This window comes from Ornithorhynchus anatinus, chromosome 2 (assembly GCF_004115215.2).
Source record: "Ornithorhynchus anatinus isolate Pmale09 chromosome 2, mOrnAna1.pri.v4, whole genome shotgun sequence".
Taxonomy (NCBI): domain Eukaryota; kingdom Metazoa; phylum Chordata; class Mammalia; order Monotremata; family Ornithorhynchidae; genus Ornithorhynchus; species Ornithorhynchus anatinus.
Genome location: NC_041729.1, coordinates 152,969,681 through 152,985,954, shown reverse-complemented (window position 1 = coordinate 152,985,954; position 16,274 = coordinate 152,969,681). Strand labels below are relative to the sequence as shown.

Genomic DNA, 16,274 nt, shown 5'->3' with positions numbered 1-16,274 from the left:
ACTAGCAAATAGAGTTGAACACAGTCCCTGTCCCATGTGGGGTACACAGTCTCAATCCCCATTTTATAGATGAGGTAACTGAGGCCCAGAGAAGTGAAGTGACTTGCTCAAGGCCACACAGCAGACAAGTGGTGGAGCTGGGATTAGAACCCATGACCTTCTGACTCCTAGGCCTGTGCTCTTCCACTAGGCCATGCTGCTGAAGACAAAATAAATTGAGGGGACATGTAATCATGAGTCATGGGGACTGAGTAACAAATTCCTAAATACTTTTCATGGTTGAAGGTATGAAGGGATTTCTGATTCCAGAAAAAAAGAAAGACTAATTAATTTTACATGTTCAAGCGTTCCATTTTTTCCATTCTTGTTCCCCTTCTACTATCCATCTACATTCACTCTCTTGGTGAACTCATTTGCTCCCACAGCTTCAACTATCATCTCTATGAGGATGATACCCAAATCTATATCTCCTCCTCTGTTCTCTCTCCCTCCCGCCAGGCTTGCATCTCTTCCTGTCTTCAGGACATCTCTGCTTGGATGTCCTCCTGCCACCCCAAACTCAAAATGTCTAAAATTGAGCTCCTTATCTTCCCTCCCAAACCCTGTCTCTCCCTGACTTCCCTGTCACTATGGATGGCACTACCATCCTTCCCATCTCACAGGCCCACAAACTTGGTGTCATCCTTGACTCAGCTCTCTCATTCACCCCTCACATCCAATCTGTCACCAACACCTGCCGGTCTCACCTTTACAATATCACCAAGATCCGCCCTTTCCTCTCCATCCAAATGACTATCATGCTGGTTCAAGCTCTCATAATATCCCGACTGGATTATTGTGTCAGCCTCCTCTTGGATCTCCCTTCCTCTGGTCTCTCCCCACTCCAGTCTATTCTTCATTCCACTGCCTGGATCATCTTCCTACAGAAACGCTCTGGACATGTCATTCCCCTCCTCAAAAACCTCCAGTGGTTGCCTATCAACCTTTTCGTGAAACAAAAATTCCTCACTCTTAGCTTCAAAGTTCTCCATCACCTTGCCCCCTCCTACCTCACCTCCCTTCTCTCTTTCTACTACTCACCCCATACACTCCGCTCCTCTGCCGCTCACCTCCTCACTGTCCCCTGGTCATGCCTATCCTGCCATTGACCCCTGTCCCACGTCCTAAGGTTGTCCTGGAATGCCCTCCTTCCTCACATTTGCCAAACTCTCTTCCCCTCTTCCAAGCCCTACTGAGGGCTCACCTCCTCCAAGAGGCCTTCCCAGGCTGAGCCCCCCCTTTCCCCTCTGCTCCCCCTCCCCTCCTCCCATCCTCTACTCTTCCCCCTTCCCTCTTCCCCTCCCCTCAGCATTGTGCTCACTTGTATATATTATTTATTACCCTATTTATTTTGTTAATGAGGTATACATCCCCTTGATTCTACTTATCTTGATGATGTTGTCTTGTTTTTGTTGTGTCTGTTTTGCTTTGCTGTCTGTCTCCCCTGATTAGACTGTGAGCCCATCACTGGGCAAGGATTGTCTCTATCTGTTGCCAAATTGTACATTCCAAGCGCTTAGTACAGTGCTCTGCACATAATAATTGCTCAATAAATGCTATTTAATGATTGAATGAATGAATAGTACAATCACTCATCCTATCCCGACTGGATTACTGCATCAGCCTCCTTTCTGACCTCCCAAACTTCTGTCTCTCCCAACTTCAAGCTGCCTGGATTATCTTTCTATAGAAACGATCTGGGCATATCACCCCCTTCCTCAAAAATCTCCAGTGGTTGCCTCTCAACCTCCGTATCAAACAAAAACTCACTATTGGCTTCAAAGCTCTCCATCACTTTGCCCCTTCTCACCTTATCTCCCTTTACTCCTTCCTTATCCCAGCCCACACACTCCGGTTCTCTGATGCTAACATTCTCACTGGGCCTTGTTCTCACCTGTTCTGCTGTCGACACCTGGCCCACGTCCTACCTCTGGCCTGGAACGTCCTTCCTCCTCAACTCCGCCAAACCATCACACTTTCCTCCTTCAAAGCCCTATTGAAGACTCACCTCTTCCAAGAGGTCTTCCCAGACTAAGCCCTCCTTTTCTTCAGCTCCCCCTTGTCACCCCTCGCCGGGGACAGGTTCTTTCGGAATCGGCATGGCGAGAGAGGGAGAGAGAGGCTGGGGATGCAAAACCTGAGTTTTGAATAGAATTTATTCTGCAGGGCGAATTGAATTAATTAGTTATTTAGACGCGACAAATCGGCCTTCCCTTTTGGGAGAAATATGGTGTTAAAGCTTCCCTAATGGGAGGAATACACTCTATGTTACTTGCGTATGGCCGGACACCTGAGCCCATTTATGATTTACTCACAACGTGGTGAGGCGGCTGGCTCCCACCATGTGCTCGCCCCACGTGGGAGGAATCCAGCTTCGCATTAAATACACTTATGCGTTAAACACTAATGAGTTACATACACTTATGAGTTACATACACTTATGCGTTAAACCCAGTTATGCGTTACCCACTTATGGTTACTCGCACATGGTGAGGCGGTTAGCTCCCACCATATTCACGTCCCACTGGGGAGACACCCACTTAGGCATCAAATCCACTTATGTGCTACTCGCACTTGGTGAGGCGGCTAGCTCCCACCCTGTTCACGTCCCCCTGGCGAGGCACCCACTTAGACATCAAATCCACTTATGTGCTACTCGCACTTGGTGAGGCGGCTAGCTCCCACCCTGTTCACGTCCCCCTGGCGAGGCACCCACTTAAACATCAAATCCATTTTAAACATTTCATACCCATGGTGAAGCATCTGGCTTCCAACCCCACAAGCTCTCAGCAGGACAGGACACTCACCCATCCCACTGCTCCTCACATGGTGCAGGCAGAGTGGCCTTCTCACGCTCTGGACAGAGGCGACCTGCAGCCGGCTGCTGCAAGTCCAGTTCCTCTGCAAAGAAGGTTAGAGGCAGCAGGTATTTATCACCTGTGCCCTTAGGCCGTTCCAGCTGCCGGCCTCAATTTATCCAATCTCTGTCCTCCCCACTTCTCCATTCCTAAATTGATTGGCATGGGGGTGAGGGACACCTTCTGTATTCCCAGCTTGGGCTGTCAATCTGGCAGTTTGGGTTGTGGAGGAGGTGTCCCACCTTCACTTCCGAGTTCCGCCTGCTGGCTCAGGAGGTCACGAAATAGCATCTGACCTTGAGATGGTCAGTATCCCAGAGTCACCTTGGGACACCCCTCCTCTCCGCATTGCCCCGACTCACTCCCTTAACTCTACCCCCTTCTCCCCTCCCCACAGCATTTGTACATATATGTACATATCTACAATTCTATTTATTTATACTGATGCCTGTTTACTTGTTTTGATGTCTGTCTCCCCACATCTAGACTGTAAACCCGATGTGGGCAGGGATTATCCCTCTTTATTGCTGTATTGTACTTTCCAAGCACTTAGAACCAAGCTCTGCACACAGTAAGTGCTCAATAAATTAAATTGAATGAATGAATGAATGAATGAATGAAAGAGCAACAGCTTAATTGGTATGGCCCTCAGCAGATGCAAAGAAAAACAAAACCCAGAAGGCATAAAGATTTCTTCACCGCTAAATTTCAAGATTTTTAGTTTATATTATGCACATTCTTTTCAATCAATCAGTCTGTCAATTGTACTTGTCGAGCTTCCAGCCCAAAAGGAACTCACAGTCCACAGAGGGAGACAGACATCAAAACCCAGGAAACAAGTGAAATTTAAGCAAGCTGCAGTTTAATTAAGTCCCCAGCCCCATGCCTGCAGGACAAATGGGAACAGCAATCCCAGAGGTGAGAAGGTACCTACTTTTGAGGATTATGAAACAGCAGGTGTGGAGAGGGGCAGAGCCTATGCTGGATCCCTCAATTTGTTAGATGGAATGAATTTGCAATTGTCACAGTTTACAGATGTTTCATTGGCTTTTTTATGGCTTCTGATTCTCTAATTTGGGATTTACCCTCTCCCAATTTCCTCAGAAGTTTCCTGCCAATGGAACACTTTATTTGTCTACTGTGGAAGCAGTCCCTCTGGGACAGACTTCAATAAGACTACAACGATTGTCTCAAGTTTATTTATTTCTTTAATTTCATGGTACCCATCGAGAGTTTTCTTTTGTAAAATACAGTGCCTGGTGCATAGTAAGCACTAAACAAATGCCAGAATTATTATTATTTTGCCAAACACTATACTAAGCGACAAGGTAGATACAAGATACAGTTGGACACAGGCCCAGAGATCATTTCTTATGCTGTTGGAGAGACCTACAACATCAAGTCCTGGTGGGCTTTTTTTGCACTTCCTTTATAGGCAAGTTAGAAATAGGGCACAGAGAGGAGTTATCAGGTTGAGCATCACTTCTTCATGAGTGGAGGCAATCTCAACTCGCCTGACTGGGAAACAATGCATTCCCTCTTCCCACTTCCCATCTCTGAGTTTTCACCTATAAATTCCCTTAGAAACAAGCTGCTGGACCAGAGACTATTTGCTTTCAGAAACTGTTGCAGAAATGAAAGATCATACATGAGAGTGAGCCATCTGTCAAGGGAGATCCAGAGGTACTAAACAGATGCATCAATTTAAGCCCTTTCTGACATGCAGAAACAAGGCTTGTGTGCAAACAGGGCATTGAAGGCTGACATCCTAAGGTCTTTTGAAAGGAAATGAACAGTACCAGCTTTGGGTTATTCCAGTGGGACAGTGGCATGCTGGCCTGTGGCCTGTTGGATTAAGAGAAAATAAGAGAATGAGAGATGAAAGAGCAGCAAGGCTTCTGGAGAATCTCAGGCTGGAGGGACCCAGATGTAAGTGGCTACGGGATCCCTTTCCACTCAGCTACACCACTTCTTCAGAGGAAGGAGCTGGAGCATGTTGGTTTTTTTTTTCTTTGAAATGTGTTTGTTCATTCATTCACTCATTCAATTTTATTTATTGAATGCTTATTGTTTTCAGAGCACTGTACTAAGCATTTGGGAGAATGCAATACAACAATAAACAGACATATTCCCTGCCCACAATGAGCTCACAGTCTTGTTTAGAGTTTTCTACGTTCCAGGAACTGTACTAAGCGCTGGGGTAGATACAAGCTAATCAGGTTGGATACAGTCCACGGTCCCCATGGGACTCGTAGTCTTAATCTCCATTTTATAGATTAGGTAACTGAGGCCCAAAGAAGTTAAATGACTTGCCCAAGGTCATACAGCAGATAAGAGGCAGAGCTGGGATTAAGACCCATGACTTTCTGACTCGCAGGCCCATCCATGCTCTATCAGCTACACCAAAGCCACTCTGCTTCTCTTCTTCCCAGGTCTAGGCTCCTTCCACTAGATCACATTGTTTCTCTGGACTGTGAATTCCTTGTCAGCAATAATCACAATAATAATAATAATTATGGTATTTGTTAAGCACTTATTATGTGTCGAGCACTGTTCTAAGCACTGGGGTAGATACAGTGTAATCAGATTGTCCCACGTGGGGCTCACATTTTTTAATCCCTATTTTTACAGATGAGGGAACTGAGGCACGGAGAAGTTAAGAGACTTGCCCAAGGTCACACAGCAGAGAATAATAATAATAATGTTGGTATTTGTTAAGCGCTTACTATGTGCCGAGCACTGTTCTAAGCGCTGGGGTAGACATAGGGGAATCAGGTTGTCCCACGTGGGGCTCACAGTCTTAATCCCCATTTTACAGATGAGGGAACTGAGGCACAGAGAAGTTAAGTGACTTGCCCACAGTCACACAGCCGACAAGTGGCAGAGCCGGGATTCGAACTCATGAGCCCTGACTCCAAAGCCCGTGCTCTTCCCACTGAGCCACGCTGCTTCTCCAAGAGAAGTGGCGGAATCGGGATTAGAGCCCAAGTCCTCTGACTCCCCAAGCTCATGATGTTTCCGCTAAGCCACACTGCTTTTACTTACTGTTTTGAAATGTATTCTCTCACACACTTAGTACAGTGTTCTACACACAGTAAGCACTTAATAAATTCCATTGATTGATTGAGCTGGGACTCAGAAGCAGCTGGCCTTTCCAACTGCTAGAATGCTGGGAATCAGGAGCAGCTTGGAATGGAAAACTAAGGTACATCAGCGCTGTTGCCTCTTAGTATTACCCCTCTCTTTTGCCCTTCATTTTGTGTTCCTCTATTTTTAAATGTTCACAGCATCTAGAATTGATTTAGGGAAGCAGCATGACTCAGTGGAAAGACCACGGCTTGGGAGTCAGAGGTTGTGGGTTCTAATCCCCGCTCCGCCACGTGTCAGTGTGACTTTGGGCAAGTCACTTAACTTCTCTGTGCTTCAGTTACCTCATCTGTAAAATGCGGATTAAGACTGTGAGCCCCACTTGGGACAACCTGATTACCTTGTAACTACCTCAGCGCTTTAAACAATGCTTGGCACATAGTAAGCACTTAACAATTACTATCATTATTAATATTATGATTTATATTTTTAACATGTCTTTCCTCCCACAGCCTAATATTGGGAACACTCCTGAACCATTTACCCAGCATTCATCCCAGTGTTTAGCACAGTGCCCAGTATGAGGGACAGGGACTCTGTCTGATTTCCTCCTGTGTATTATTTCCCAGTGTTTAGTGCAGTGCTCTGCACACTGTAAATGCTTAATGAATCTATTACTTATACTGATAGTAAGCACCTAATAAAAATCATTAATAAAAATCCACAGACTTTGGCATTTTAGAAGCATAGGATCACTCCTCCCACACAAAGAAAGAAGTAGAAGGTTTTACCTTCTTCGCTGTACCATTTTTATGACAAAATTTAATGAGGAGCTAAAAGCCAGGTGCGTTAGGGGTAGCTGCATGGACCCCTTTACATACAGAAAGTACGTGGTTGAAAGTATTTGCTAGAGAAAGGATATTGACTCAAACTGAAATCATATATTCATTGTGTGAAACAAAACCTCCTTACTCTTGGCTTCAAAGTTCTCCATCACCTGGCCCCCTGCTACCTAACCTCCCTTCTCTCCTTCAACAGCGCAGCCCGTAAACTCTGCCCCTCTGCCACTCACCTCCTCATAGTCCCTTGTTCTCACCTGTCCCACCGTCGACCCCTGGCCCATGTCCTACCACTGACCTGCAATGCCCTCCCTCCTCACATCTGCCAAACTCTCTTCCCCTCTTCAAAACCCTACTGAGAGCTCAGCCTTCCCTGAGGACTGAGTCCTCCCTTTCCCTCTGCCCCTTCTCCCCTGCCCATTCCCCCTACTCCCTCCCTCTGCTCTACCCCTTCCTCTCCCCACAGCCCTTGTGTATATTTGTATATAATATTTATTACACTATTTTATTAATGATGTGTCTATATCTATGATTCTATTTATCTTGATGGTATTCATGCCTGACTACTTGTTTTGTTGTCTGTCTCCCCCTTTTAGACAGTAAGCCCGTTGTTGGGCAGGGATTGTCTGTTCTTCCCTTTGACTCTATTTACTGCCATTGTTCTTGTCTGTCCGTCTCCCCCGATTAGACCGTAAGCCCGTCAAACGGCAGGGACTGTCTCTATCTGTTGCTGACTTGTTCATTCCAAGCGCTTAGTACAGTGCTCTGCACATAGTAAGCGCTCAATAAATAAATAAATAAATACTATTGAATTGCCGAATTGTACAGTCCAAAGTGCTTAATACAGTGCTCTGCACACAGTAAGCACTCAATAAATACAATTGAATGAATGAATGAAGTCTTGCTTTCAGTGGGACATCATACACCATGACTCTTAGTTTTGGCAATCACTCCACTCAACTGTATCTATTTTCATTACCCTATTTATTTTGTTAATGAGATGTACATCACCTTGATTCTATTTATTTGCTATTGTTTTAATGACATGTTCATCCTCTTGATTCTATTTACTGCTATTGTTCTTGTCTGTCCGTCTCCCCTGATTAGACTGTAAGCCTGTCAAAGGGCAGGGACTGTCTCTATCTGTTACCGATTTGTACATTCCAAGTGCTTAGTACAGTGCTCTGCACATAGTAAGCGCTCAATAAATACTAAATACTACTACTACCACTCGGGGGCCCAGAAGGACAGGAAAATAATAATATGGTATTTATTAAGCAGTTCCTATGTGTCAAACACTGTAAAAGCATGGGGTATATGTGAAGTAATCAGATTGGATGAGGCAACTATGCCTCATGGGGGTCACAGTCCAAGGGAGAGGAAGATCCAGGAACTTATTACCATTTTGGCAAGCAGTGTGGCCTAATGGAAAAAATCATGGGTCTGGGAGTAAAGAGGATATGGGTTATAATTCTGGGTCCACCAAATAATAATAATAGTATTTGCTCAGCACTTACCATGTGCCAGGCACTGTACTAAGTGCTGGGGTGGTAAGGCACTCTCCTAGGTGGGATTCACAGACTCAAACCCCATTATACAGATGAGGTAACTAAGGGTCAGAGAAGTGAAGTGACTGGCCCAAAGTCATAGAGCAGATAGATGGTGGAGTCAGCATTAGAACCCGTGACATTCTGACTCCCACACCCACGCTCTGTCCATTATGCCATGCTGCTTCTATATGCCATGCTCCACACTTGCCAGCTGAGTGACCCTGGGCAAGTCTCTTCTCTTCCTTGTGCCTCAGTTCCCTCATCAGCAAAATGGGGATTCAATGCCTGTGCTTATCTTGTAACTACCCCAGCACTCAATAAGGTGCTTGGTACATAGTAAGAGTTTAACAAACACCAAAATTGCTATTATTATTATTTTACACATGAAGAAATTGAGGCCTGGAAAGTTTAAGTTACTTGCCCAAGGTCACCCAGCACAAAAGCTGTGGAGGAGGTTTAGGACTGGAGTCTCCTGATACCTACTCCTGCGCTCTTTCTACAAGGTTACACTGGCTCCAAACTATGTTGCTATAGGTCATGGTAGTCTCCACAGCAGGAAGAACTTTGGGGAGCTGGTATGAGAAAGGAGCCAAGTGGATTTGGCAGTAGATAGGCCAAAATGGTGGCAAATTCCCAACACAGCCACCGCCTTGGCCACTAGCATCCCAGAATTCCTACCACTAGACTCAGGGTGAGTTGGCTCCCTGCTCTGTTCCGGATGGTGGTGATGTGGTGGAAATTTTGAGGAAAAAGCTCACTCGCTCAGCTGGGCCTGGTGCTAGTTTCTCAAAATTTCTACTGTTTCTTGAACTCCTGTCATTTCTGCTTGGCTCTTTTATTTAGCCTATTTAATTTATAGAGTGCTTACTTTGTGCAAAGCACTGTACTAAGCACTTGGGAAAATATAAACTTGGGGTGAACATATTGGTCCAGGTCAGGGGGAGAGGAAGAGAAAGAGAGTGTTGGAGAGAAAGAGAACGTTTGATGGACTGCAAGCTAATTGTGGGTAAGAAACATGTCTACCAATTCTGTTAGTGCTTAAAACAGTGCTTGGCACAGAGTAAGTGCTCAGTGCAACCGATTGCTTGCTTGCTTGCTTGCTTGCTTGCTTGATTGATTTTTAAATGTTTACTATGCACCAGGAACTGCACTAAGGTCTGGGGTAGATACATGATAATCAGGTTGGACACAGTCCCTGTCTCTCATAGGGCTCACAGTCTTAATCCTCATTTTACAGATGAGGAAACTGAAGCACAGATAATTGGAGTGACTTGCCCAAGGTCACATAGCAGACAAGTGGAAGGGCTGGGATTATTATCATTACTACTACTACTAATAATAATTGTGGTATTTGTTAAGTTCTTCTACATGTTGGGCACTGTGCTAAGCACTAGGAGTAGATACAATCTGAGCCTGTTGTTGGACAGGGATTGTCTCTATTTGCTGCTGAATTGTACTTTCCAAGCATTTAGTACAGTGGTCTGCACACAGTAAGTGCTCAATAAATACGAATGAATGAATGAATTGGATTGGACATAGTCCCTGTCCCACATAGGGCTTCCAGTCTTAATCCTCATTTCACAGATGAGGTAACTGAGACCCAGAGAAGTGAAGTTCATTCATTTATTCAATCATATTTATTGAGTGCTTACTGTGTGCAGACCACTGTACTAAGCGTTTGGAAAGTACAATTTGGCAACAGATAGAAGCAATCCCTGCCCAACAACAGGCTCACAGTCTAGAAGGAGGAGACAGACAACAAAACAAAAAAAGTAGACAGGCATCACTACTATCAAAATAGATAAATAGAACCATAGTTAAATGCACATCATTAATAAAATAAATAGAGCAATAAATATACACAAATATATACAAGTACCATGGGGAGGGGAAGTGGGTAGAGCAGAGAGAGGCAATAGGGGTGATGGGGAGGGGAGGAGGAGCAGAGAGAAAGGGAGGGCTCAGTCTAGGAAGGCCTCCTGGAGGAGGTGAGCTCTCAGTAGGGGTTTGAAGAGAGGAAGAGAGTTAGTTTGGCGGATGTGAGAGGGGAGGGCATTCCAGGTCAGAAGTAGGATGTGGGCCAGGGTTCGAAGGCGGGACAGGAGAGAACGAGGCACCATGAGGAGTTTAGCGGCAGAGGAGCAGAGTGTATGGGCTGGACTGTAGAGAAGAGAGGAAAGAAGGAGAGGTGAGGTAGGAGGGGGCAAGGTGATGGAGAGCTTTGAAGCCAATAGTGAGGAGTTTCTGCTTCATGTGAAGGTTGATAGACAAACACTAGAGATTTTGGATGAGAGTAGTGACATGCCCAGAGCATGTCTGCAGAAACATAATCTGGGCCACGGAGTAAAGTATAGGCTGAAGTGGGGAGAGACAGGAAGAGTGACTTACCCAAGGTCACATAGCAGACAAGTAGTGGAGCTGGCATTAGCACCCAGGTCCTCAGAATCTCAGAACCTTGTTCTTTCCTTGTGTGTGTCTTTTTGGGTCAGTGTCTGCGGCCACTGCTCTCAGCATGTCGGTTTTCTACCGCTCCATCTTTCTCTCTTTGCCTTTTCCTGCTTCCTCCTCCTCTCCTGACCCCTCCCCACAGAAACGTGGATCACTGATCCTGGCTCTTGGGCATCCTGCATTTCTCTGTGTTTTTCAGTTTGAGAAAATCTGACCATTTTGTGGTTCTTTCCACATAGCAGTACTTACATTAAAAAACAAACCAAACAAAATCTATCATTCAAAATGGTGTGGAACTGAGAATTCAGACCGATTTGCTTATTTTCCTGGATTGTTTCCTTCATATCCCTCCCAATTGAACAGTCAAGTTCCATGCCAGGATTCCTACCCACCAGTCCAGGGACACATCCCATTCCGAAGCTAATGACCAGGGCGGGAGCCGCTGGCCTGAACAGATGGCCAGGCAAGGCCACCCAGAGGGAGGTGACAGTACCATGTGTGCTGGGCCTGTTTTATCTGGCCTGAAGGAGAGCCTCCAGCTCCGATTAAATGGGGACTCTGAAGCCACGAGATGTGCCCAGCACTCAAATAGATTGATTTACACAGAATATCTAATTGATAGCCTTATTTATCCGGAGAGGAGCAGAAACCTGCTGGATCATCCCTATGTATGAGCTCATTCACTAATTTAGGAATTTGCTCCTTCCTCAAAGTAACCCCTCTCCAACCAACCACCCCCCCCGGAAAAAAAATCCAATAAACTAGCCTCCCAGATGATAAAGAAAGTTAGCATTGCCCAGATTTAAGCATCTCCTCTAGCCAGGCTATTTTTGAAACAGCAACCAGTATGGTAGCATATCAGAGTTAGATTCAACTATCATTTTTTATTGCAGCAGGCTTGGAATGTAATAAGGCAAGCTCTCATCCTTAAGACAAACACACACACCCAACAGCCTCCCCTCCCCCCCACACATTTGAACAACAAGAACAAACACAACAAACCCTTTTTTTCCTCATTTCTAAACACTCAGCTGTCTGCTTCTTGTTCAAAAACTCATAGAAAGCCTCATTTCAGGCGCCCTTTCTTAGATGAGACTGACTTGGATGGCATGAAAGGATATTATCATAAATCATACCAAAGCCTTCTTACAGCAGAACAGAGCTGAAAATGAATAACCCATGAAACCACAGAGAATCATTTTTAAACAAACGGGAGCTCTGAAATGGTAGCGGATATTTACTTAATATCATAAAAAGTTGCCAGACTCCCTGGAGACCAAGAGATCTGTTTAAAAACTGAGCAGTCTCCTACTCTCTTTAGGAAACAAAGACGGAAGATGTAATGGGCCAAAAGATCTTTAAAAAAAAAAGGAAGCCATGTATTGTGGTAAAGAGGGTCAGAAAATGGAAAGGAGTGAGTCTTTATTGACATATCTCACCTGTTATATGTATGCGATATTCCTCCTTGAAGATCTTTTGGAAGAAAGGCAGCTTGAACTGCATATGAGGAGTGTGTAATCCAGGGAGATTGACATCAACATCACCCATGAAGTGTGGGAATTCCCAATCCTGTTAGGCAGAGAAAAACAGACACAGCCATGAGATTAGTCTTATGTCGAGAGCTCTGTGTACAATCAATTGATTTATTATAATCCCTCCATTTCATACTGTTTTAAAGGGAGCCAGCTGGTGGAAGAATCCACTTAAACATTGCAAGAGATACCTGAGCTGTTATTTTATGTACATTAAATAACTGCATGCATTCAAAGTCAAAATTAATTTATACATTATGTACTCAGATTTTCTCTTTAAAATGGTAATACAAAGTCATATTGCTGACTGCACAAAATTCCTCTTGGCATATGCAGGCCCACGCCTTGCAGACTGCAGAGTTATCCTGGGGGAAATTAAATCACATTGCTCTTATATAGTTATAGTAGAAATATGATCAGAATTTGATGATCTGTATCGGCAAATTTTCACTATCATGATCTCTCTCTGCTACCTTTCCTTTTTAAGTAGAAGATCTTATGAGCAACCAGAGATATCCTGCTGATCAAAATAGAAAATGAACTGGAGCAAATTATTTTTATCAGATTCTTCCTCCAAGTGAATGCAAAGTTAGGAAATACAGCAGGGCTGAGTGAGAGCCAATGGCACTCTGAGAATTGGAAGCTGCTTTCTGAGGAGCCACAGTGAGCTAAAGAGAACTGGAAAGGGGCAGAGTGGGGTGGAGAGGACTGGCATCCTGTGGGAGTTGGCCTAGTTTCATTCACATTTCCCCTGAACTCTGAAGACAGGGACCAGATACATTTTTGAGAGTGTGTCTACCTCAGGGAAAGAAATAATAGAAAAGGAGAAGCAGTGTGGCCTAGTAGAAAGGGTGCAAGCCTGGGAGTCAGAGAACCTGGGCTCTAATTCAAGCTCTGCTATTTGTCTGCTGTTTGATCTTAGATAAGTCAATTAACTTCTCTGTGCCTTGGTTAGAGGCAGCTTAGAGAAGTGCCTTGCTTAGAGAAGCAGCGTGGCTCAGCGGAAAAAGCATGGGCTTTGGAGTCAGAGGTCATGGGTTCAAATTCCGGCTCGGCCACTTGTCAGCTGTGTGACTTTGGGCAAGTCACTTAACTTCTCGGTGCCTCAGTTACCTCATCTGCAAAATGGGTATTAAGACTGTGAGCCCCACGTGGGACAACCTGATTCCCCTGTATCTACCCCAGCGCTTTGAACAGTGCTCGGCACATAGTAAGCGCTTAACAAATACCAACATTATTATTATTATTACTTGGTTTCTGCCTCTCTAAAATGGGGATTAAGACTGTAGGATGTGGACAGTGTCTAACTTGATTATCCTGTATCTACCCCAATGCATAGTAAGTCCTTAACAAATACCATTAAAAATGAATGAAAACAGATATCTGTTGAAGAAGACACACTGAAGAATATCTACTATCCATGAAATCTGATTTTGACGGCTGCTTGGCAAGGGACAAAATTAATATCAGGTTGAAAGAAATTCATGGTTCTTCGGGTGGGTGGGCAGAGGATAAACTCTGCTCACTCTGCTACTACAAGGAAGCCCCCTCACCCTCCTGCAATCCCCTGCCATTGTTGTTTCTCTTACAGCAGCAATTCTTGCTCATTCCATAGAATTGTGTGTCTTACACTAAAATGTAAGAGCAGGATGTCAGTAGCTCTAGTAACAGGATGTGTTGTTTGTTCCCTCCTGGAATAATTTAATCAAATAATAACAATGATAGTAATAACAACAGCAAAAACATGTGGTATTTGCTAAACACTTACTTTGTGCCAAAGACTATACTAAGCACAGGAGTAGATCCAAGGTAATTAGATGGGACACATCCCCTGTTCTCTAATGCCGACCTACCCTCGGTACTTTGATCTCATCTATCTCTCTGCCGGCCCCTTGTCCACCTCGTTCCTCTGGCCTGGAACTCTCCCCACTTCATATTCACCAGACCGTCACTCTCCTTTTCTTCAAAATTCTACTAAAATTTTAAAGACTCCAAGAAGCCTTCCCTGACTACATCCTTATTTCACCACCTTATTGACCTTAAACCTCTGCATCACCTAAGCACTTGAGAGGCAGTTTGGCTGGTGGACAGTGCACAGGCCTAGGAGTCAGAAGGATCTGGGTTCTAATCCAATTCCGCCGCTTATCTGGTGTGTGACCTTAGGCAAGTCATTTGACTTCTCTGTGCTTCAGTTACCTCATCTGTAGAATGATTGATAATAATGATAATGGTATTTGTTAAGTGCTTACTATTTGCCAAGCACTGTTCTAAGCACTGGGGTAGATACAAAATAATCAGGTTGTCCCACATAGGGGTCACAGTCTTAATCCCCAATTTACAGATGAGGAAACTGAGACACAGAGAAGTGAAGTCACTTGCCCGAAGTCACACAACTGATAATAACATTGAGCCCACTGTGGGTAAGGATTGTCTCTATTTGTTCCTGAATTGTAGTTTCCAAGAGTTTAGTACAGTGCCCTGCACACATTAAGTGCTCAGTAAATACGATTTAATGAATGGATGATAGGTGGTGGAGTCGGGATTAGAACCTAAGACTGTGACCCCTATGTGGGACAGGGACTGAGTCCAACCTGATTATCTTGTATCTACCCCAGTGTTTAGAATAATGCTTGGCACATAGTAAGTGCATGACAAGTACATTATCATTATTATTATTTGAGACTGCATTTCTTAAGCACTTTGAGACCCACTCCACCCCCAGGCTCGCAGCACTTATGTACATATCCTTATACATTGCCATTTTCCCTATCTGTAACTGATTTAATGTCCGTCTCCTCCTTTTTATGATTTGCTCCTTTTAATCAGGGACTATGTCTACCAACTCTACTGTACTTATTATTAGCACTTATTGCAATAATAATGATGATAATAATTATGACATTTATTAAGCACTTATTACATACCAAGCTTCTGGAGTAGAATCAAGATAATCAGACACAGTCCCATATGGGACTCACTGTCTAAGTAGGTCAGAGGACATTTGAGGAAACTGAGGCACAGAGAAACTGAGTGCTCTATACACAGTAACTGCTTAATAATATGATTATTTGATTAATCAAATAATTTGTCCAAGGCCATACAGTAGATACATGGAATTAGAACATAAGTGCTCTGAAGCCCAAGACCATGCTTTTACAAAGAAGACAATAATAATAATAAGAATAATTATATGTGCCAACTATCATTCTTTGCACTGTTCTAAGCAAGTTAGGTTGTAGACAATCCATATTCCATATAGGGCTCACAATATAAATAAGCGGAGTAGGATTTAATCTCCATTTTACAGTTGAGGTAACTGAGGCATAGAGAAGTTAAGTGACTTACCCAAGGACCCCCAGCAGAAATATGGCAGAGCCAGAATTAGAACACAGGTCCTTTGACTCCAAAGCCTGTGCTCTTTCTACTAAGCCACATTGTTTCCATAATGCCAAATCCTGTTGTTTCAACCTTCACAACTGCACTAAAATCCATTCCTTCTCCTCCAAACTGTTACCACGTCAATCCAAACTCTTATCCTATCCCCCACTGATTACTGCATCAGCCTCTTCGCTGACTTCTCTGCCTCCTTCACTTCACTATGCTGCATGGATCATTTTTCTACAAAACAACTCAGGCCATATTTCCCCACTCCTCAAAAGCCTCCAGTGATTGCCCATCCACCATTGTATAAAACAGACACTCCTCAACACAGGTTTTAAAGCACTCAATCATCTTGGCCCCTCCTTCTTTAGCTTGCCACTTTTCTACTACAACTCAGCACATTCTCCCCCGATTAGACTGTAAACCCATCAAACGGCAGGGACTGTCTCTATCTGCTGCCGACTTGTTCATTCCAAGCGCTTAGTACAGTGCTCTGCACATAGTAAGCGCTCAATAAATACTATTGAATGAATGAATGAA

The 16,274-nt window shown here is 44.2% G+C and overlaps 1 protein-coding gene across 4 annotated transcripts in view; it reads right to left on the bottom strand.

The window, feature by feature from the left end:
* Positions 1–16,274, bottom strand: part of TMEM117 (transmembrane protein 117) — a 537,883-nt gene that overhangs the window by 9,626 nt on the left and 511,983 nt on the right. For all 4 annotated transcript variants that reach the window (XM_029057972.2, XM_029057969.2, XM_029057970.2 and 1 more), the window contains one exon: positions 12,261–12,390. In XM_029057972.2, coding sequence (XP_028913805.1) covers positions 12,261–12,390 — 130 coding nt within the window. The remainder of the gene's footprint in view (positions 1–12,260; positions 12,391–16,274) is intronic.